Raw genomic sequence first — 22832 nt, forward strand, 5'->3', positions numbered from 1 at the left:
GCAGAGAGGTTATTCTTCAGTTATATAGGGCACTGGTGAGACCACATCTGGAGTGCTCTGTGTAGTACTGGTCTCCTTATTTAAGGAAGGATGTAAATGCATTAAAAGCAATTCAGAGAAGGTTTACTAGACTAATATGAGGAATGGGTGGGTTGCCTTGAGGAAAGGTTGGACATGCACTGGCTTATATCCACTGGAGTTTAGAAGAGCGAGAGATGACTTGATTGAAATCTTTAAGATCCTGAGGGGTCTTGACAGGGCAGATGTGGAGAGGATGTTCCCTCTTGTGGGAGAATCTACAACTAGGGGGTCACTGTTTAAAAATAAGAGGTCACTCATTTAAGACAGATGAGGAGAAATATTTTCTGAGGGTCATGAGTCTTTGGAACTCTCTTCCTCAAAAGGCAGTGGAAGCAGAGCCTTTGAATATTTTTAAGGCAGAGCTATATAGATTCTTGGTTAAACAAGGGAGAGAAAGGTTATTGGGGGTAGGCAGGAATGTGGAGTGGAGGTTATAATCTGATCAACCATGGTCTTGTTGGGTGACGGAGTGGGCTGAGGGGCCAAGTGGCCTACTCCTCCTAAGTCGTGTGTTCGTAAGTGGCCGATTCATTTGATGCTTCTCAGATCTGTTGGGTTTTAATTGACATCATTTGAAAAATAGTTTTTTGGCTATAAAGTGCTATGAAACATTCTGAAGAGTTATGAGATACTTTAAGCTAAATTTGAGAGCCCCATCACTTTTTAAATATTCATACCTTCCCTGGAAAGATTAGAGGCCATGGAGGGAATATTATTGCCACAGGGTAGAATATCTGGCCTAGTGGCAGACTTAGTTCTGCCACACTTCAAAGGAATGGTGGAATTGGGTGTAAAAAAAAAAATGGATGCCCAGTCATTGAATTTATTCACGAGAGAGATTAATAGATTTTCAGACACGAAGGAAATGAAGGGATATGAGGATCAGGCAGGAAAGAGTTGATAGAACATTAATCATTATCTTTATTGTATGGTGTAACAGGCTTGAGTGGGCAGAATAGCCTACTTCTCTAACTGTTACCTTATTAAGTGTAGGCTGCCAAGATAAAGGGGATGGCTGCTCCTGCAGAGAATGTTCTGCACACAATGCGGCAAAAGTGAAGCATTATACATGGAATTCTTCTTTTCTAAACATGGACAAAGCAGCTGAACTCCAGAGGTGAGGTGAGACTGACTGCCCTTGACTTCAAGACAGCATTTGACCGAGAGTGGCATCAAGAAGCGCTAGGAAAACTGGAATCAAATGGGAAACAGGAAAAACTACACTGGTTGGAGTCATAACTAGCACAAAGGAAGATGGTTGTGGTTGGTGGGGGTCAATCATCTCAGCTCCAGGACATCTCTGGAGGTGTTCCTCAGGGTAGTGTCCTAGGCCCAACCATCAGCTGCTTCATCAACCTTCCTTCCATCATAAGGTCAGAAGTGGGGATGTTCGCTGATGATTGCACAGTGTTCAGCACCATTCATGACTCCTCATACTGAAGCAATCCAGGTCCAAATGCAGCAAGACCTGCATAATATCCAAGCTTGGGCTGACAAGTGGCAAGTAACATTAGTGCCACACAAGTGCCAGGCAATGACCATCTCCAACAAGAGAGAATCTAACCATCGCCCCTTAACATTCAATGGCATTAACATTGCTGAATCCCCCACTATCAACATCCTGGGAGTCAAAATTGAACAGAAACTTAACTGGATTAGCCTTATAAATACTGTGGCTACAAGAGCAGGTCAGAGGCTAGGAATCCTGCAGTGGGTAACTCACCACCTGACTCCCAAAATCCTATCCGTCATCTACAAGGCACAATTCAGGAGTGTGATGGAATACTCTCCACTTGCCTGGATGAGTGCAGCTCCCACAACACTGAAGAAGCTCAACACCATCCAGGACCAATCATCGAGCTTGATTGGCACCCCGTCCACAAACGTTTACTCCCTCCACCACTGACCAATGCACAGTGGCAGCAGTGTGTACCATGTACAAGATGCAGTACAGGAACTCACCAAGTCTCCTTTGACATCACCTACCAAACCCACAACATCTAACATCTAGAAGGACATGGGAACACCACCACCTGGAAGTTCCCCTCCAAACCACTCACCATCCTGACTTGGAAATATATCGCTGTTCCTTCACTGTTGGTGGGTCAAAATCCTGGAACCCCCTCACTAAAAGCGCTGTGGGTGTAGACCTATACCACATGGACTGCAACGGTTCAAGATGGCAGCTCACCTCCACCTTGTCGAGGGCAATGAATGCTAACCAGCAATGCCCACATCCCGTGAATAAAAAAATTTATCACATGTAATGAATTGAATTGGCTGAAGATATGATGCTGGAGACTTCCGGAGGAGGCAAAGATGGATCATCCACTTGGCACTACTGGCTGGAAATTGTTGTAAATGCTTCAGTTTTGTTTTTTGCACTAATGTGCTGGGCTCATCCCCGTCATTGAGAATGGGGATATTTGTGCAGCCTCCTCCTCCAGTGAGTTGTTTAATTGTCCACCGCCATTAACGGCTGGTTGGGGAAGGACTGCAGAGCTTGGACCTGATCCATTGGTTGTGAGATTACTTGGCTCTGTCTTTTGCTTGTTGCTTATGTTGTTTGATACGCAAGCAGTCCTGTGTTGTAGCTTCACCAGGTTAACGTTTATTTTTAGGTAAGCCTGGTGCTGCTCCTCTTCTGCCCTCCTGCACTCTTCATTGAAACAGGGTTGATCCCCTGTTATGGTAGCGTGGGGATGTGCTGGGCCATGGGGTTACAAATTATGGTTGAATAAATTGCTGCTGCTGATGGCCCACAGTGCCTCAGGATTGACCAGTTTTGAAATCTATCTCATTTAGCATGGTGGTAGTGCCACACAACACGATTAAGGGTATTCTCAATGTGAAGTCAGGAGTTTGTCAAATAGTGTTCCCAGCATCTTGCTGCATGAAGTTAAATGGCAGGGCATGTCTACAATGAGAAGCCCTGTCTCAACTAACTACACTTCACTTGACATGCATTTTTCCCATGTGAGAAACCTGGACTTAGGCCATTACATTAATGTATGACCCAACTTTTAATCTTTCAATATTGGTGAAAAAAGACATTTTGTCAAAACTTTTAGTCTTGCACTCATCAGGACAATTTGTAGAATACCAATGTAGGGGAAGCAACTAACTTTATACTGTATGAGAAGACAGTGCTGGTTGGTTGGCAAGTGGACTCTGATTCGTAGAGGCATTGCCATGGAGAATGCACCAGTTAATTGTGATTGACAGTTAACTTCCAAACATTGTTTGAAATTTAAACTAGCAGTTTGACTCTGGTCAAGGCATTGCCATGAAGAATGAACCTGAGGAATGGCTATCACTTATTTAGCTGAAACAGGTGCAGTGTGTGTACATGTTCTTTCTGTCTGAAAAGAACAGGGTCCTATGTATTAATATAAGTAGCTTCCGGTACATGCAAATGTGCCACACTGCGAGCCCAAATGACTATCTTAAATTGGTTGTCAGCATAATTTTTAGCACACTGAGGATTATTTAGCAAATGTTGTCCAATCGTGGAATCACTTCTAATGTTGGACACTTCTGAGTTTTGCAAGGACAGGCTGGTTGGGTACGCTCTGTACCTTGCCTGTTGCGAACAGTGGAAGGGACATGCTGTTTGATATGATCTGTCGGTCTTTTGAACGTATGGTCTACTTACCTAGCATCACACTGGCACTGAAATTCATGTACCACATTACTCATTTGTGTGATAGGCAGAACATCTGTTTGGCTTGATGGCAGCATCCTATTAGTGACAAATACCACTTGTGTTACTACAGCATAGCAGTGTGAAACAGCTAGCTTCACCTGTTTGCTCAAATGTTTGAGATATCTTGCCCTTCCAGGGTAATCTGAAGTAGACTGGGCACTTTTCAGATCCAAAAGTGACAGTCTTAGTCCCATTCATGAGTGTTTGCGATATACAGCGCAAAACAATTTGATCAGGGTATCCATTATCCAACAAGATGCCTTTGAGCTCTATTTTAGTATCAAGCTTGCATGGTGAGCAAATGGCTTGGGCCCTATTTACGAGGTTGCCAATAAGGCCAATTTTATAGCGTGTGGAACTGTAAGAATCCCAATGCACATATTGACCAGTGAAGTCTTGTGGAACGCCATGGTAGAGAACCCCTTGGCATTTCTCAATTAGTTCATCAAGGAAAGGGAGTTCATTTGACTGCTCCATTTCAAAGGTGAATTTGAACACAGGATGGAGCCCATTAAGACATGCAAGGAAATTATTACATGCTGCTGCGGATTTAAATATAGCAAACGTATCACCCATATATCAGAAATATGCAAGGGGTAGGAGATTAGGTATCATTCCATCGAAGACATGTTTCTCATGGAACCCAACAAAGATGTTTGAGTGAGCTGGGCCTAGAGGGGATCCCATGGCATTACCATCTAATTGGGAATACATGGTGTTGTTAAAGCTGAACTCAACTGTACGAGTTACTGAGTTCATAAGCTCAATGAATACTGATTCATGCAATGGTGGCGGGTTTAGCTCGCCACGATATACTGCTCTTTAAGTGGAACATTGGGTCAAATGAGCACATGGACACAGCATTGTTATCAGACAGAAAGAACATGTACACACATTGCGCCTGTTTCAGCTAAACAAGCGATAGCCATTCGCTGATTCATTCCTCAGGGCAATGCCTTGACCCGAGTCAAACTGCTAGTTTAAATTTCAAACAATGTTTGGAAGTTAACTGTCATAATTAACTGGTCCATTCTCCATGGCAACGCCGCTACCACTTGCCAACCAACCAGCACTCTCTTCTCATACAGTATAAAGTTGTTGCTTCCCCTGACATGGGCATTCTTGTGATTGTCCTGATGAGTGCAAGTCTAAAAGCTTCGGACAAAATGTCTATTTTTTTTTATTTCAGCAATACTCGAGTTCTGTACTACCAAGCAACTATTTTAATCTTTCGAGGAAAATCTGAAATGCAGTAACTCATTTATCAGAAAGTCTGCTGATATTTCCACCAGTGGCAGCGTCACATGTTCTAGACTCCTCGTCTTTGACATGTTTGAGAGGCAGAGTCGCAACACCCATCCGCGTGTTGGGCTTTTCAATTTGTTGCACTTCACTAGGTTGTTTGATTGCAGGAAAAGAAACCCATTACACTAGATTGACATAAGCATTCATAGAATGTACAGCACAAAACCGGCCATTCGGTCCAGCTGATCCACAATGATGTTTATGCTCTATACGAGCCTCCGCCCACCCTCTCTTCACCTTAACCTATCAACGTAATCTATTCCTATCTCCTTCATGTGTTTATCTACTTCTCCCCTGTAACAGATGCATTAATCACCTTAGTCACTCTGTGTGATAAGGTGCTCCTCATTTTACCCATTCTCTGGGTAAAGAAGTTCATCTTGAGCTTCCTACTGGATTTGTTGGTGCCTGTCCTGGCTGCTAATTTTGACACTACAACTGGAAACAACATCTTCTCTGCGTTCACCCTGTTGAACCCCTTTCATAACCTTAAAGGCAGTTATCGGATCCTATTGCGGCCTTCTCGTTATTCTAGAGGAAAAGAGCTTCAACCTACTCAGCCTTTCATGATGAGTACAAACCTCTCTATTCTGGTAACAGCCTAATGCCCTAATTCCGAAATGGGGCAATTAGTGAGGATCATGCAGGCAATAATTGTACACTTATAGGCCAGTACCCAGCATTGATAACTTTTAGGAACATTGGAGCAAGAGTAGGCCATTCAACCCTTTGAGCCTGCTCTGCCATTCAATATGATCATGGCTGATCATCCACTTCAATGCCTTTTTCCCTCACTATCTCCATATCCCTTTACCTGGTTGACACATTTCTAAATGCCAATCTCTACTTTAAACGTACTCAATGACTGAGCCTCCACAGCCCTCTGGGGTAGAGAATTCCAAAGATTCACACTGAGTTAAAAAAAATTCTCCTCATCTCGGTCCTAAATGGCTTCCTCCTTATTTTGAAATTGTGTCCCCTGATTCTAGACTCCCCAACTAGGGGAAACATCTTATCCGCATCTACCCTGTCTATCCCTTTAAGTATTTTGTAGGTTTCAATGAGATCACCTCTCATTCTTTGAAACTCTAGAGAATGCAGGCCCAGCTTCTGTAATCTCTCTTCATAGGACAGTCCCGCCATCCTGAGAACTTGTCTGGTGAACAGTCGTTGCACTCCCTCTATGGCAATAATATCCTTCCTAAGGTAAGGAGACCAAAACTGCACACAGTAATCCAGATGTGGTCTAACCAAGGTTCTATACAATTGGAGCAAGACTTCACTACTCCTGTACTCAAATCCTCCTGCAATAAAGGCCAACATACCATTAACCTTTCTAATTGCCTGCTGCACCTGCATGTTAGCCTTCAGTGACTATTGATGTGGACACCCAGGTCCTTTTGTACATCTACACTTTCTAATCTCTTACCATTGAAGAAATGTTCTGCACATCTGTTCCTCTTACCAAAGCGGATAACCTCACACTTTTCCACATTATATTCCATCTGCCCACTTTCTTGCCCACTCACTAAGTCTGTCTAAATCCTCTTGAAGCCACTTTGCATCTCCCTCACAACAAACGTTCTCACCTAGCTTTGTATTGCAGTATTTTTACAGTGCAGAGGGAGGCCATTCAGCCCATCAAGTCTGCACTGGCACCCTGAAAGAACATTCCACATAGTCCCACTCCCCTGCTTTACCTTAGCCTAAACTTTTCTTTTCTCAAGCTTTCTTTGACTCTTTTGGCTATGACCTCATCTCACTTGGAATAGCTTCTTCACAAAAATTGTAATCAAAATGCTTCATGATTTTGAACATCTGTATGAAATCTCCTCTTAACCATTTCCGCTCAAAGGACAACAGCTCCAGCTTCTCTAGTCTCTGCACATACCGTAGGTGTCGGCATCTAACTAGACCTCTGAAGCCCTCAAACATCCTTCCAAACATGAGGGCCGACTTAAACGCTGAGTGTAAAATGTGAACTGCTGGCGTGGGTATGGATGGTTGCCATTTTGAAATGCGTTTATTAAAAAAAAGTAATCTTATTAACTTAATGTGGCATGGTTTATTGAATAAATTAGTTGTACAAAGATAGCTTTAACCACAATAAAAGCATGTGTTATCTGCAAACTTGGAAATATTACATTTGGTCCTCACATCCAAATCATTGATAATATACTGTGACCAGAGTACTGATCTCCGCAGTACCCTACTAGTCACAGCCTGCCAGTGCGAGAATGACCTGTTTATTCATACACTCTGTTTTCTGCCTGTTAACGAATCCTTAATCCATGCCAGTGAATATTACCTCCTATCCCATGTGCTTTAATTTTGCTGACCAACCTCCTGTAGGGGACTTAATTAAAAGCCTTCTGAAAATCCAAGTCTACATCCACCGACTCCCCTTTATCAATTCTGTTAGTAATATCCTCAAAAAACTCCAGGTTCGTCAAACATCATTTCCCGTTCATAAATCCATGTTGACTTTGCCCAGGCAGATCATTATTATCCAAGTGTCCATTTATCCTGACAAACCATGTTACAAGGAAAATGTTGCTAATTCCATGGTAATGCTGGTCAATTTTCCCAAGACTCCTGTTCCTGACCGCTGTCCTGTAACACCTATCTGTCACTGGCTACGTACAGGACTGGCTGCAACACATTCCATCAGCACTACCTGTCATTGGCTCACGGTCCAGCAATGCTGCAATTTAAAAATTCTCACCCTTGTTTTCAAATCTCTGTGGCCTCATCCTATCTCTAACCTCCTCTGGCTTCACAACTCTTTAAATTCCCTGCACTCCTGAGGTCTTGTGCAGTCGTAATTTTAATCACTCCATCATTGGTGGCCATGCCTTCAGCAGCTAAAACCCTAAGCTCTGGAATTTCCTCCCTAAACCTCTGTCTCTTTACCTTTCCTCTGTTAAAATGGTCCTTGAAATCCATCCCTTTGGTCACCTGTCTTAATGACAGTTTTAGAGTTCAGTGGTTTGTTGTTAAATTTTGTCTGATAATGCTCCTTGGAATGTTAAAATAAGTTTACTTATGGTAAATGGTTTACTCAAGTGCTACAATTGGTCTTGGTGTTCCTGGTCAAGTTGCCCAAGGTCAAGCTGACCACTGTTCAGCGGCACCTGCCAGTCATTGGTAGAGCATGGGATTGGGCTCAGCAATGATGTCCATGTGATCAAATAGCCTTGTTCTTAAGTACCTTTTTGAGTTTTTTTTTTAATTCATTGGATGTGGGCATCGCTGGCTAACCACAAATGCCCAGCATTTAAGAGTCAACCACATTGCTGTGGATCCGGAGTCACATGTAGGCCAGACCAGGTGAGGATGGCAGATTTCCTTCCCTAAAGGGCATCAATGAACCAGATGGGTTTTTAATAACAAAAAAAAAAATCCCATGATGGGATTCAAACCCAGGTTCCTAGAACATTAGCCTTGGTATTCTGGAACACTTAGTGAGTGACAATACCACTATGCCACTGCCTCCCCAAGTATTGAGTAATTTCAGGTCTATGCAGTGGCTATTTGGTCTGCAATCAGTCAGTTTTTCTTTTGGCATGTTGAAACATGTTCTTGTTATTCATTTGCTTATTGTGAAGGACTTCAGTGAGAAGACTCAGTTCCACTAGTAACAGATCAGATGTGAATCAAATGAAAATAAGGTAAGGGGAAGTGGTTTCTTAAACTATGGTTTGGGCCCATAATACAAGAGTGATCTGTACTGCACCTGACATACCATGCAAGACTCGTGGATAATAAATGCCTGCATTAAGTGCAAATATATTTGTTTTACTGCCTTGTATGTCAATTTTTCTGGAGGTGGCTCGTCAGGAAACTAGATAATAAATATAATGTTGCACGGTATTTTTGTGAAGTCTAGGCTGAGCTGCAATTCAGAATAAACTACGCAAATGCCCAGCATATTGTTAAAAGTTGTTTTATATTTCATATCCTGCAGCATTTACACTTTAAATCAAAATACAGACCATTTTAAGGAGGTTCATAGCGATTGTGACGTCATCATTTGTTTTTCTAAGCATTGGCTTCCTCCTGTTCCTTTCAGCCCTTGAGCCTGTTCCATCGTTCAATTAGATTATGGCTGATCTGTATCTTAGCTCCATCTACCCACCTTGGTTCTATAATCCTTAACACTCTTGATTTAAAGTCTTATTGATCAACGTGCTTAAATGATATGTTTACTAACAGCTGATGTGCTAGATCAGGAATATATTTATAAATATAAACATAATATTCCATCATTTTGATATGAATCCAATAATTTATAAAATCCTAATTGTTCCTTAAAATAATTTGCAGCTATATGACATTGCATTGCACATTGAAAAGATAATTTTGGTGGAGCACTTTATAAAAGCTCTGCAGCATCATGCTGCGAGCCACTTGGCAGTGCTCCTGTAAGCTCCTACCTCCCAACAGCAAAGCTGCACAACATATGCTCTTATATAAAGTCATGAGCATGCTCTTGTGCAGTGATACCAAAAAAAAATCATTAAAAAAAGTCTCTACCTTAGCAAGCATAATTACACATAAAATACTGTCCGGATTACTACACCTCTTTCCATTACAAGATGATTGTACACGAGTTTGTCCCCAATTTATTTCGTCAATGTTTTGCTGGCTTTCGTATAGCGAATAACCACATGAATTAAATTCTTTCACCTGCCAGGTTACAGTCCCAGGTTTACAATTACCCAGGTTTACAATTACTCAGAACGGCACTTTCCAAGATTACTTGGACCTAAGAGATGGTAAATATGTAGTGAAAGAAACAGCTCCCGAGAATGATACGGTTACTCTCCCCCATTTGTACATAGTGACATTAGTGGACAGCCAACGGATGTCATTAACACAGAGTTATCCAGTCGAATGATTGCATGGCTGTTGGCTGATGTGTGTAGAAACCCCAGACTAAATGTTGACGATTCTGCAGAATTGCTGATAGCTGTTGTTAGAATCTCTTATCATTGAGGACAGTAAATTGTAGGATATTAAAGCAACTGTACAGATTCCATGTGAGCAGAAATGTATCTTCCAGGACTGAAATAGCAGAGGTTTAATCTTCCTTACTTTCTGTCATTAAAAGAAGAAAACATTAAAAGTGTGAGTTAATTTGCATATGTCCTTTAATAATTGCCTATAAAATTAAATAGTCAATTAAAATAATCTATGAATCTCCATACTGCACAGCAAGTGCAGAAGTAATTTTAGGGCATATCTTATGCTATATACCACAGATCTATGTGATGCATGACAAAAAATAAAATTGAAGGAATATTTTTCTGTAGCCAGTTGTTTGACGCCAGGAAACTAGGTACAAAAAGTGAAAAATCTCCGGATCAACCACTTTTTTGTTTAAAAAAAAGGTAAAGCACAGGTGATTACTTCGAAAACCAATTTTTATTGAAATGTTGATTGGCCATTTGGTGACATTACGAAGGAATTATAACGTTAGTGCGGATTTTTTTCTGTTTCCAGGAAACTGGAGTTACATTTGGCCTCTCAAGTTAATCATTAAAGTGATAGTGCTATGCAAAGAACCTGTAGGCTTGAATGTGAAGCACCATCACTGTAACTATCAGGGTGGGTGGGGAACTGGCAACAGCAAGTTTTATATTCTGATTGGTTTAAAAGGAAATTTACACACACTTCTGCCTGCTCAAAGGCTTTTGGAAATGTATTTACAGTGCAGGGGATATAACTAGCTTTTGACTAACTCTAATGATCTTGGTGGCTGTGACTTGGACTATATGACTGACTTGTTCAAATCCTGCAATGAATAACCATAAATACACAAAACTATGGTGAAGATGGTTATTTTAAAAAACATTTTTGGGAATGTGTTGTCGTGTGTGTCCATAATTAATTAAACTGGGGGAATGTTTGTAAAGGCAGCTGGTCTGTGGGAACTGAGAGATGAAAAGTAAAAGCGCTAGATGTATTTGTAATGAGAGGCTATGGTGAAGTTGAATGTATGAGTAAATAGGTTAGGTTTTGAAATGTGTATTATAAGATAAGTAGGGACTTGACTTTTGAGCTGTTAAATTTCAAAAGGTATTTTAGAAGTGACATGGGACTTTTACAACATACAAAGGTTTCGTAAGTAAACAAGAGGTGATTATTAAGTTTTATTTGACCTGAAAGTGGAGGAAATAGGAAACCGTGAAAGAATTTTATATTGTGAAAATGTTGAGTTCAAATAGGCACTTAGGACAACGGAGTCTAAGATGAAAGGAAGAAAAGATATTTCAGGAAGGATGTTGAGTTGAGTTGTGGCGGCTGTGTGGAGGAGATGTCCTGAGACCAACTCTGTGCTGAGAAAAGTTGAGAATTTCAAGCAGCCATCCAGTTTCAAGCCAGAAAAGTCTTTGTTTTCAGAAAGCAGTCTGTTTCTGGACTTCCTTTGGATTTCCACAACGGAGTGGAAGGGAGTCAGAAGTCATGTGGTATACTTTACTAAAGTAGTGACTATTTTTGCCTTGGATAATATTACTGGAATTTTATGGTTAGAAATCTATAAGGGAACTGTTGCCAAGTAGTTTACTTGTGTATTCTGACCAAGTATGTTTTCTTTGGGGAATGTTTTGTAAGACTCTTTTAACTGTGTAATTTTTAACCTTGTGTGCTTACGTTTTTTCTTTCTCCTTGTTAATAAATCTTTTAATTTTAAAATCCTAAAAGTGTGTTATGTCAGGCAGATGGTCAATAACAAGCTGCTCAAATCCCAGAGGGAAACTTGAAGCAGCTGCCACAACTATTTGCAATTTGTATTTATTTCGAGATGCAGGCTTTGAATTCAGTTAAAAGGCCACCGATGCTTAGAGGTTTTTTACAGAACTAAATTAAACATTTATTAATAAAAGAAAAAGATTTTAAGCACATACATACATCTAAGAGTTACTACTATAATAACTCATAAATCCCCTAATTAATCGGACTCCCAGTTACCCCTCCATTAAGGCAACAGTAGAACACACAGAATTAAACAGACCCAGGCAAAGCACACACCCTGGACAGTGAAATTCAAAATGAGTTTTCCTCAGCTTCAGTTCACAGCAACTTAAGGCTTTTCACACTTGTGTTAGGTCTTAAAATGCCTGCCCCTTACACATAACCTCACCTCCTTTATACAAGTTTCTCCCTTTTCGATGTAAATCCCATTGTTTCGAATTGTCTTTTCAACCCAACTTTTCTAATAACAAGAATCTGTCACAGTACTAATTTTATCAGTAAGCTTTGGGAAAAATAAACATACTGTTCGGCTTAGCCTCTGTTGGCTAGGTGTAACACCTTACCACTTCTTTGAAATTCGCTACTCTAATTTATCTAGCAATGCAAATGTTCCCTTTTATACCTCACATTCTAAAACTCCAGTCATATTTACCTATTTAACAATTCAAACCTAGCTTTTCTTCTTGATACATCAAAGCCTTCAGATCAGTTGTCTCTAATTCAATTAAGTTCCCCACACACACACACACTATTTCTACTTAATAAATTCCAATAACACTATGAAAATGATTATATCTTCCTGACAAGTGTTACTAGGATTCTATGCTCCTGGAATCAGTAGTTTTCCCCTCATTTTTTTTTAAAAGGCTCTGATCAGTAAGACAAGTTTCCTTCTTAGATTTGGCTCGCACCAGCTGTGGTTGTAACACTATGAAATAAAACTTTGTTGAAGAAATTTACACTTGAACCTTGTCGCAGAATAAAGGGTTAAAATCAGAAACCTATGTGATGCTGATGTAATAATGATGTCAGATCACATGACTGAGAAGTAGGAGAAGCAGCAACCTCATGTGGAAGTCCAAATGTGTAAATACTTGCTGTAAATAAAGAGTAATAGTTTTGAAAAACTACAGACTCGAGCAGCATACTTTGGGAGAATAGTCAGCCCCGACTGCACAAGGAAACATGGTGGCAGCGAGTAAACCACCCAGCGAAGATGATGATTACAGGGCTGCCAAGAAAAGAGATTCTCAAAGAAAGGACAAAAAAAATTAAGACTCACCAAGATGTCAGAACATTGCAGGGGAAACAAGCTGAGACACAGACACGGAGACCGGACAGCAGTGAGCACAGGCCCAAAGCAGCAAGTGGTAACACAGAAGCAGGAACAATCCCAGGGCTCAGTTGAAGTATGGAATCCACCCTACCACTCCCAGAACCATTTCAGAGGGCAGGAGGCTCACAACAGGTCTAGAACTAGGACAACTGAAGAAAAAGGTTAACAAGATACAGAACTGCTTCAGGGTTACAAAATAAATATCAAAAAGACCAGGTCAGTACACCATGCAGTAGGATCTATTGCTGATTACGTGATAGCAAGGCAGGGAGTTGATGAGGCTTCAACTTCTTAAGTAATCCTGCAAGTTTTCAACTCTTATTTCAGCGTCCATCAGAAGTTAATAATAGAGAGGGCTAAATTTCATAAAAGAAAGCAAAGACAAGGCGAAAGCATGGATTTGTTCATCAATTATCTGTAAACAATTTTGTACAGGGAATGCAATTACGGAATCTTAAAAGATGAGCTGCTTCCGCGACAGGATTGTAGTTGGGGTCCTAAACAAAGCATTGACAGATCTCTTGGAGACAAGAGCGGATATAGCACTAGTGAAAGCAGTGCCGATTGTGAGGCAAACAGAAGTCAGGAAACAGAATTGGGCGTTTGTCCGCGGGGAAGGCAAGATTCCATGGAGAAGATCAAGTGAGACCATTCAGTTTGTAGGCCATGAAAGAGAAAGTATGCCAAAGCTTAAGCCTGCTAAAAATGGGTAACAGTGCAGCAATCGCCATTTTGAAACGTCTTTGGTGTGGCAGCAACAAACTGCACAAGCAAGGAGGAGGTCTAGCAGGGGAGGCAGTGTGTCACAACTGTGGAAAAATGTGCCATTTCAAAACTGTTTGTCACTCAAAAACGCTAACAACCTGTAAAAAGAGGGAGGAAATTTTAAAACAGAGCCACATACAAAAGTGGTAGAGCCACAAGCAAAGGAACTGACCTTCCTGGGCGAGAAAAATGATACTGAAGACAAACATTGGAGTATTAAACTCAAAGTGGATGGAAACCCCACAGAGTTTAAACTAGACGCAGGAGCAGGGGTTTCTGCTTTACAGGATGAAGTCAAATGACTCAAACGGATTGCATTGTAACCCTCATCTATCAAATTACAAGGTCCTGGTGGGACAACTTTAAATGTCAAAAACCAACTCATGGCAAAGCTGAAATATAAAGACTGAGAAATCCTCGAACCTCTCTCTGTCATTCAAAATCAAGAGTGCTCTCGACTAAGCAGAAAAGCATGCCTAAAACTGAAATTCATCTATAAAGTGGGTAAAGTTGCTGAACTACAGCAATACATCTCGAAATGAATTTCCAAAATTGTTTACAGGCCTAGGGAAGTTAAAGATCAAGTACCATATCACCCTTCGAGCTGATACTGAGCTAATTTACCTCTTTACACTGAGGAAAGTCCCTTACTCACTCTTGGACAAAGTCAAGGATGAAATTGAAAAGATGCAACAGCAAGGGGTTGTCTCACCGGTCACCATGGCAACACAATGGTGTTCAGGAATAGTTACAATCCCAAAGCCAAATGGCTCTAAGCATCTGTATGAATTTAACTCAACTAAACAAATCAATGGAACATGAGAACCACCTGATTACTTCAGCAGATGAGAGCCTTGCCAAACTAGCCAAGAGTGCTTTATTTACCAAATCGGATGCAAACAGTAGATTTTGGCAGCTACCTCTGGACAGAGAATTCAGATTCATAACGCCATTTGGTCGTTACTGTTTCAATAGATTGCCCTTTGGAATAGCATCTGCTCCAGATATTTTCCAGAGAACAATGTGTCTCGCTCCAGAAAGCATGGAAGGAGCAATATGCCATATGGACGACATACTTATCCTTGGCTCCGTGAGAGAAGAGTATGATCACAGAATCAAAGCAGTCCTGAGAATCTTACAGGATGCAGGCCTAGCATGCGAGTTTGCCAAACCTATGATCAATTTCTGGGTCATGTAGTACAAGCCACTGGAATCACAGTTAGTCCACAAGAAAAGAAAATAATCAGAGAATTTCAACAACCTAGGAATATAACTGAGCTTCAAAGATTCAAAGGGATGATCAACCAAGTAGGCAGGTTTCTACCAAATTTAGCAGAGTCAATGAGTCCTTGAGACAGCTGTTAAGACAGGATCAACAGTGTTGCTGGAATGTGGACCAGCAGAATGCTTTTGAAAGGATTAAACAACTTTTAATTTTTTCTGAAATTTTGGTGCATTACGATTTTGAATTACGAACTATAATAGCAGCAGGTGCATAGTCTACCAATCTGGGGGCAGTTTTATTTCAAGTGCAGAGAGATGGCAAGTGTCGACCATTCTACTATGCCTCTAGGTCACTAACAAAAACAGAATAACAATACGCCATGATAGAAAAAGAAACGTTTGCAGCAACAATGCGAAAAGTTTTCAGACTGTTATGGGATTGTGTTTCAAAATTGAAACAGGCCATAAGCCACTAGTCACCCTTCTGAACGTGAAAGAAATTGCAAAGATGCCACCCAGAATCCAGCGGTTCAGACTAACTTGATGAGATATGACTCCATCACTGAGTACGTGCAAGGGAAGTATCAAACAACGGTAGACACACTTCATGAATACCATCAGAAGGAACCATATGAGTATTTATACTTCACCAAGGAGGCTGAAGCATATAGATCCTTAATCACTCAGCACTTACCAGCTACTGCAAAGATGTTTCAGGAAATAAAACAATCCCAGCAAAGAGATGAAGATTGTCTCTGAATCCCAGAATATTGTCTGGAAGGATGGCCAGACTATATCCCCACTAATTCAATACTATGGCAGTATTTTGAACAGTGCAAGCACCTCACAATCATTGCCAACTTACTAGTCTCCAATGAGAGAATAGTCATACTGGGAACACTCCAGCTTGATATTCTTCAAAGACTTTACCAAGGTTATCTAGGAATAGCAAAACATCATGCAACAGCACAGCAATCAGGCATTACTTGCTCTTCAGAAGAAATGATTTCTAACTGTCTTACTTGTCTGTAAACAGCCAAAAACAAAAAGAACCACTATTACTTTCTAATTGGAAATGGACTTATTTGAATGTATGGGGAAAAGCTTCCTTATTGTCATTGGTTACTACTCATGGTGGATTGAAGTAAACAGATTGCATAGCATCACAGCAGACCAGTCATCCAAACCCTCAAGAGAATTTATGCAACACATGGCATCCCAGATATTGTAGTGTCCGACAATGGGCTGCAATTTGCTAATAAGCTATTCCACAATTCTGCAAATGAATATGGCTTCATTCATGTAACCGGTCCAACTCGCTATCCTTAAGTAAACGGAAAAGCTGAGAGAGGGGTACGAACCATTAAAGATTTATTGAAAAAGAACGAATACCTTAATCTAACTCTTCTGAGTTATCGAACCTCACTACTACAAAATGATTTCTCACCATGAGAATTGCCAATGGGTAGGAGATTGAGAACACAGATTCCAACGCTAGTGCAAAAACTCAAACCCAATATCTCCATGAGAGGGTAAAACAGCACAAGGCAGAACAGAGAAGCAACCAGGCTCTGAACTTTAATCACAGGCATAGAGCACAAGTTACCAGTGCTGAAGCCCAGGGAGAGCGTATAGGTCTGAGACTAACAGAAGGAAGGCACAATCATTCAAAAAAAACTCCAGAACCAAGATCAATCAGGATCTTAATATCCTTGGAGAGAAAGTCAAAGAAACTTGGGCTTACTACTCAGATCATGATGATGAAGAAGAAAGACTTACTTCAAGCTCTACACACAGCCACCCTAAAGCAGATCACTCACATCGACAGAAGGGAAAGTATAGAATATCCTCAACCTCAAAAGGAGCTCAGGACGAGATCAGGGAGATTAGTCAAGGCTCCTCTGTGACCTTGAGGGTGGGAGATGTAGGAGGATGTAAATATGATAGGGATAAAGACTTGGGAGGAGATGTAGAATAAAGGGTTAACATCAGAAGCATACATGATGCTCATATAATAATGATATCAAATCAAAGGATCACAAAGGGTAATGGTTGGTGGATGCGAATGGAAAGAGGTTTCCAGTGGCATTCCATAGGGATCAATGTTGTGCTTTTGCTGTATGTTGTATATATTAATGGTTTGGATTTAAATGTGGATGATATGATTGGGAAATTTGCTGACGACACAAAAATTAGCCACATAGTTGATAGTGAAGAGGATAGCTGTTGTCTGTAGAATGACATCAATGGTTTGGTTGAGTGGGCGGAAAATTAGCAAATAAAATTCAATCCGGAAAAGTGTGAGGTAATTCATTTGGGGAGGGCAAACAAAGCAAGGGAATACTCAATATACAGGAGGATATTGAGAGGTGATGAGTATGTGAGAGACTTGGAGTGCATGTCCACAGGTCCCTGAAGGTGGCAGGACAGGTGGATAAGGTGGTAAAGAAAGCATATGGAATGCTTTCCTTTATTGGACGAGGTATTGAATACAAAAGCAGGGATGTAATGATGGAACTGTATAAAATGCTTGCTAGGCAACAGCTAGACTTTTGTGTACAGTTCCAGTCACCACATTACAGGAAGGACATCATTGCTCTGGAGAGAGTACAGAGGAGATTTACAAGAATGTTGTTAGGGCTAGAAAATTGCAGCTATGAGAAAAGATTGGCTAGGCTCGGGTCGTTTCCTTAGGTCACCCCTCAGCTGCCTCTGTTCTAATTGAGGTGTACAAATTATGAGGGGCCTAGATAGGGCAGACAGGAAAGGCCTGTTTCCCCTGGCTGAGGGGTCAATTACCAGGGGGCATAGATTTAAGGTGATTGGTAGAAGGATTAGAGGGGACATAAGGAAAACCTTTTTCACCCAGAGGGTGGTGGGGTTCTGGAATTCACAGCCTAAGTTGGTGGTTGAGGCTGAAACACTCAACACATTTAAAAGGCACCTGGATCTGTACCTGAAATTCTGTAACCTGCAAGGCCATGGACCAGGTGCTGGAAAGTGGGTTTAAAAATAAGCGGCTAGTTTCTTTTTTTTTCTCTTTTTTTTTGGTCGGTACAGATACGATGGGCTGAATGGCCTCTTTCTGCGCCGTGACTATTCTATGGTTCTATCACATGATTGAGAAGTAAGCAAGATCTGGAAGAAGGCGAAGCTCCAACCTCGTGTAGAGGTCCAAATATGTAAATACTTGCTGTAAATAAAGAGTAATGCTTTTAAGAAACTACAGATGCGAGCATCATACTTTGGGAGAATAGACAATCCTCAAAACCCCTATCTAGACCCTGACCACACAATGAAACACTTGTAACTGCAAAAACAACAACTTCCATTTATATAGCACCTTTTACTGTAATGAGATGTCCCAAGGTGCTTCACGGGAGCAATTGCCCATCCAGATTTGATGCTGAGGCACCTGAGGACATATCAGGGTAAATGACCAAAAGCTTGGTCATAGAGGTAGCTTTTAAGGAGCTTCTTAAAGGAAGAGAAAGATAGAAAGGTGGAGAGATTTAAGGAGGGAATTCCAGACCTTGGGGCCCTGGCAGCTGAAAGCATAGCTGCCAATGATAGAATGATTAAAATCAGGACTGTGCAAGAACCCAGATTCAGAGGAGCACAGATATCACAGAGGGCTGGTGAAGGTTACTGCAATAGGTTTGAGGCCAGGGAGGGATTTGAACACACGGATGAGAATTTTAAAATGCAAAACCATTGTCAATTCAGCTACTACACAGCATCAAATTGACTGTGAGCTGTCAGCCTCATGTGGGTTTCCACCAATCCTGGGCACCAGTGCAGAATCTAAGATTTCAGTCTATCTATTAATGGGTAACAAAAGTTAGAGTTATTTTACTGAGACAAACCAGGTGAAAGGCTAAGGTTCACAGAGCAGGACACCACCAAGGAAGAAAGATGAGATAAATTTCAGGACACCCAGTGGTTAAGTGACAGGCTTGGGTTTAAAAAGCATTATTGATTAACCAAGGGATGGAGTACTGTAGTTTTGAAGTCCTAATGAAGGATGAGTGAGAGTGGGAGATGATGCAGGGAGTATTCATTTCAACTCAAGTGAGGATGGAGAGAGTAAGACTGATATAAGTGTGGGGAATCAAGACTGAGAAACTTGAGATTACCCATGAAATGATGTGTTCTGCCTTTCAGCCTGTAATGCTTAATATGGTGAAAGTAATTAGTACAAGCAGTAATTATTTAATTTTCAACGTACTCATCTCTGTCACTTCAGAAGGCACAGTATCTTCTGTTTCCTCTTCTTTTGTCTCCACCTCTTCAATTCCAGTGTCGACATTCATCTTGCTTTCCAACTTTTCTCCAATCTCACCTGGATACAGTAACCATGCAATCTGAGTCAAATTTTACATGCATTACCCAGACACACTCTTATCTCACAGCTAGCTGACCTTGCAAAGGCCTTACCCCTGAAACATGGAAAGGTAAACAGTGCTGATGCAAAGCCAGCTGGCGGCGTTGTGTCCAATTCCAGGCACCACACTTTAGAGAGAGAGGGTGCAGAAGAGATTTACTACAACAGTACCAGAGTAGAGGGACTTCAGTTATGTGGAGTGACTACAGAAGATGGGTTTGTTAGCCTTGGAACAAAGACGGCTTAAGGAGAGATTTGAACGAGATGTTTAAGGCCATGAGGGGTCTTGATAGGGTAAATAGGGAGAAGTAAATAGGGGGAAACTTTCCATTTGCAGAAAGGTCAGTAACCAGAGGACACCGATAAATGACAATTGATAAAAGAACCAGAGGCAAGATGAGACATTTTTCTTTGTTTTTGTAGCAATGATAATCTGGTATGCACTTGCTGAAAGGGTAGTGGAATCAGATTTAATAGTAAATTTCAAAATTGGATAAATGCCTGAAGGGGGGGGGTGAAATTATAGGATTGCGGGGAAAGAACAGGGGAGTAGGACTAATTGGATCGTACTTTCAAAGAGCTGGCAGAGACAAAATGGGCAAAATGGCCATCTCCTGTTCTGTATGATTCTGTAGGAGCCCTTTTCTCTTTTATAATTGTCTTTACCTCCCCCTGAAACACACATACTGATTGTCAGTGCTTCCTGCCTAATGCTTGCTGACAAAAATAAATGTGATTCTAAGCATCCCTGCTATGCCAAGGCCAACTTAGAATTTGCCAGGCAAAGTTCTTCTGCAAGTGTGGATCTTCTGTTCATGTGGGGCCACTTAATCAGGTGGCTCTTGTGACTGTGAGCATCAATATGAGGAATGCACTCAGCATGTAATTAAAGGAACAACTTAAACTTGGCAGTGGCAAAAGTAAAAGGAAGGTACTGTCGCAGGAGCCTTGATGAGTTGCTGCAGTTCATCTTGTAGATGGAACACACCAACCACTGTGCATCAGTGGTGGGTGAGGGGCTGATCGGGGGGGCTCCTTTGTCCTGAATGGTGTAGACCTCCTTGAGTCTTGTTGGAGCTATACTTATCCAGTATCCAGTGGAAGTATTTTGTGGTGATTGAGGGATAAATATTGGCCAGGACAACTCCTATTATTCTCCGAGATAGAGACACAGAATTTTTTTTAATTTTTTACATCTACTTTGGTTTAGCAGCTCATCCGCAAGATGGAACCTCAGACACTCCCCTGGTACTGCATCAGAGTGTCAGCCTTGGTTTTTGTGCTCAAGCCCAACAGTGAGACTTAAACCCACAAAATTCTAACTCAGAGCTTCGAGTAAAATAAATGAGTCACAGCTAACTACTTTAACATTTGAGAACCTATTAACATTCTGTTAAATCTGCCCACCATTTGTAACAGAAATAGTTGAAAGAGAGTTGAAGAAATAATTTTTATTTATTTAGTTTAAATTCCCTGTCAATGAATCTCTCGAAGTGCAATCATTGTTATGCATGCAAATTGGCAGCCAATGGTCGGAACCCTTGAGATTATGTATATTTATGCACATATTTTAAATGACTCATATGTCAGATAAGCAATTTTCTTTACCTTTCAGGGTTTCTTTTAGTTTAAATAACAACATTTAATAGCAGAATTACATTTTTATCATTGTGTTTAATGAAAACTTTGGGGACTTTGCCTGTGATCTCCCAGTACACATTCCCAATAGATGAGACTGAATGGTTGGAATGCGCATTCATAAATAAGGATGGTAACGTAGTAGTAATGTTACTGTACTAGTAACCCAGAGTTACGGATGGATACTCAGGAGACACGAGTTCAAATCTCACCAGGGCTGCTGGGGGAATTTCAGCTCAACTCAAGTTAATTAATGAATTTGAACTAAAATGTTAATAATCTACCCATTTATTGTAAAAGACTATCTGGTTCATAAAATCATAAGAATTAGGAGCAGGAGCAGGAGAAGGCCAGACAGCCAATCCAGCCTGCTCCACCATTTAATAAGATCGTGGCTTAACCCCACTTTCCTGTCTGTCCCCCATAACCCTCGACTCCTTTGTTGATCAAAAATCTGTCTAACTCAGCCTTGAATATATTCAATGACCCAGCCTTCACTGCTCTCTGGGGAAGAGAATTCCAAAGAGTAATGACCCTCTGAGAAGAAATTCTTCCTCATCTCCATCTTAAATGGGAGACTCCTAATTTTTAAACCATGCCCCCTAGTTCTAGATTCCCACACAAGGGGAAACATCCTCTCAACATCCACCCTATCACCTGTGCTACTATCCTGAGTGTACACACATGCGTGTACACATGCACGCGTGCAGACTCTACCCAGTTGCAATTGCTTGAATGTTTTAAAAACCTCTATCAGGCTAACCCTCAGCCTTCCCTTTTCTAGAGAAAAGATCCCCAGCCTGTCCGGTGTCACCTTTGCACCACTTTCAGTGCCAGCGAGTTCCTTCTCTGTGCTAGGGAGACCAGAACTGTGCGCAGTGCTCCCGAGTATGGTTGCACTGAAGTTCGATACCTTTTGAGTTTCAGATTCCTTCCTGGTGGGTCCCTGACTAAAACCGTCACCCACAGGCCCAGGATATGAAGGGCCTGTGTGGAGGGATCACTCAGATGGCTGGCCTCTTGCGAGCACTCCTTGATGACCTTATGTAGATTGCTCTGTGTCCACCAGAATGCATGAAGCATTCAGTGACCAGAGAGAACCACTTGGTTAATTAAAGAACAACATGTATTGCACCTTTAAGGTAATGAAACATCCCAAGGTGCTTTGTTCATTTGTTGGTGTCACCTTCTTCCCAGGAGCTTTATAAAGCCAAGTATGACACTGAGCTACGTAGGGAGATGTTCAATCTGATGACCAGAGGCCTGGTCAAAGAGGTATGTGAGGTAAAGGAGTGTAGGAAGGGAGTTCTGGAGCTTGGGGCCCAGGTGACCTAAAGCACAGTCACTGATGCTGGAGCAATTTACAATAGAGAATTCACAACCGGCCAAAATTAGGGGAATGCAAAGATCTCAGAGGGATGTGGGGTTGGAAGAGATTACAGAAATAGGAAGGGGCGAGACCATGGGGGGATTTGAAAACAAGATGAAAGTCAAGATGTTGTTTGACTGGGATCCATCGGCTTCATGAGGGGGAAATCATGCCTGACAAATTTATTAGAATTCTTTGAGGAGATAAAGAGCAGGATAGATAAAGGGGAACCAGTCAATGTAATATATTTGGATTTCTAAAAGAT

General features: G+C 41.2%; 1 protein-coding gene across 3 annotated transcripts in view; it reads right to left on the reverse strand.

The window, feature by feature from the left end:
- Positions 1-22832, reverse strand: part of LOC144680024 (uncharacterized) — a 147638-nt gene that overhangs the window by 101593 nt on the left and 23213 nt on the right. For 2 of the 3 annotated variants that reach the window (XM_078541112.1, XM_078541113.1), the window contains exons 3-4: positions 19405-19518; positions 7135-10192 (exon numbers count right to left, since the gene is read on the reverse strand). In XM_078541112.1, the coding sequence (XP_078397238.1) occupies positions 10176-10192; positions 19405-19518 (131 nt within the window). In that variant the 3' untranslated portion in view covers positions 7135-10175. Of the gene's footprint in view, positions 1-7134; positions 10193-19404; positions 19519-22832 lie in introns of those variants that run through there. The other variant, XR_013576475.1, reaches the window with a different exon arrangement.

This window comes from Cetorhinus maximus, chromosome 4, assembly GCF_964194155.1.
Source record: "Cetorhinus maximus chromosome 4, sCetMax3.hap1.1, whole genome shotgun sequence".
NCBI lineage: Eukaryota > Metazoa > Chordata > Chondrichthyes > Lamniformes > Cetorhinidae > Cetorhinus > Cetorhinus maximus.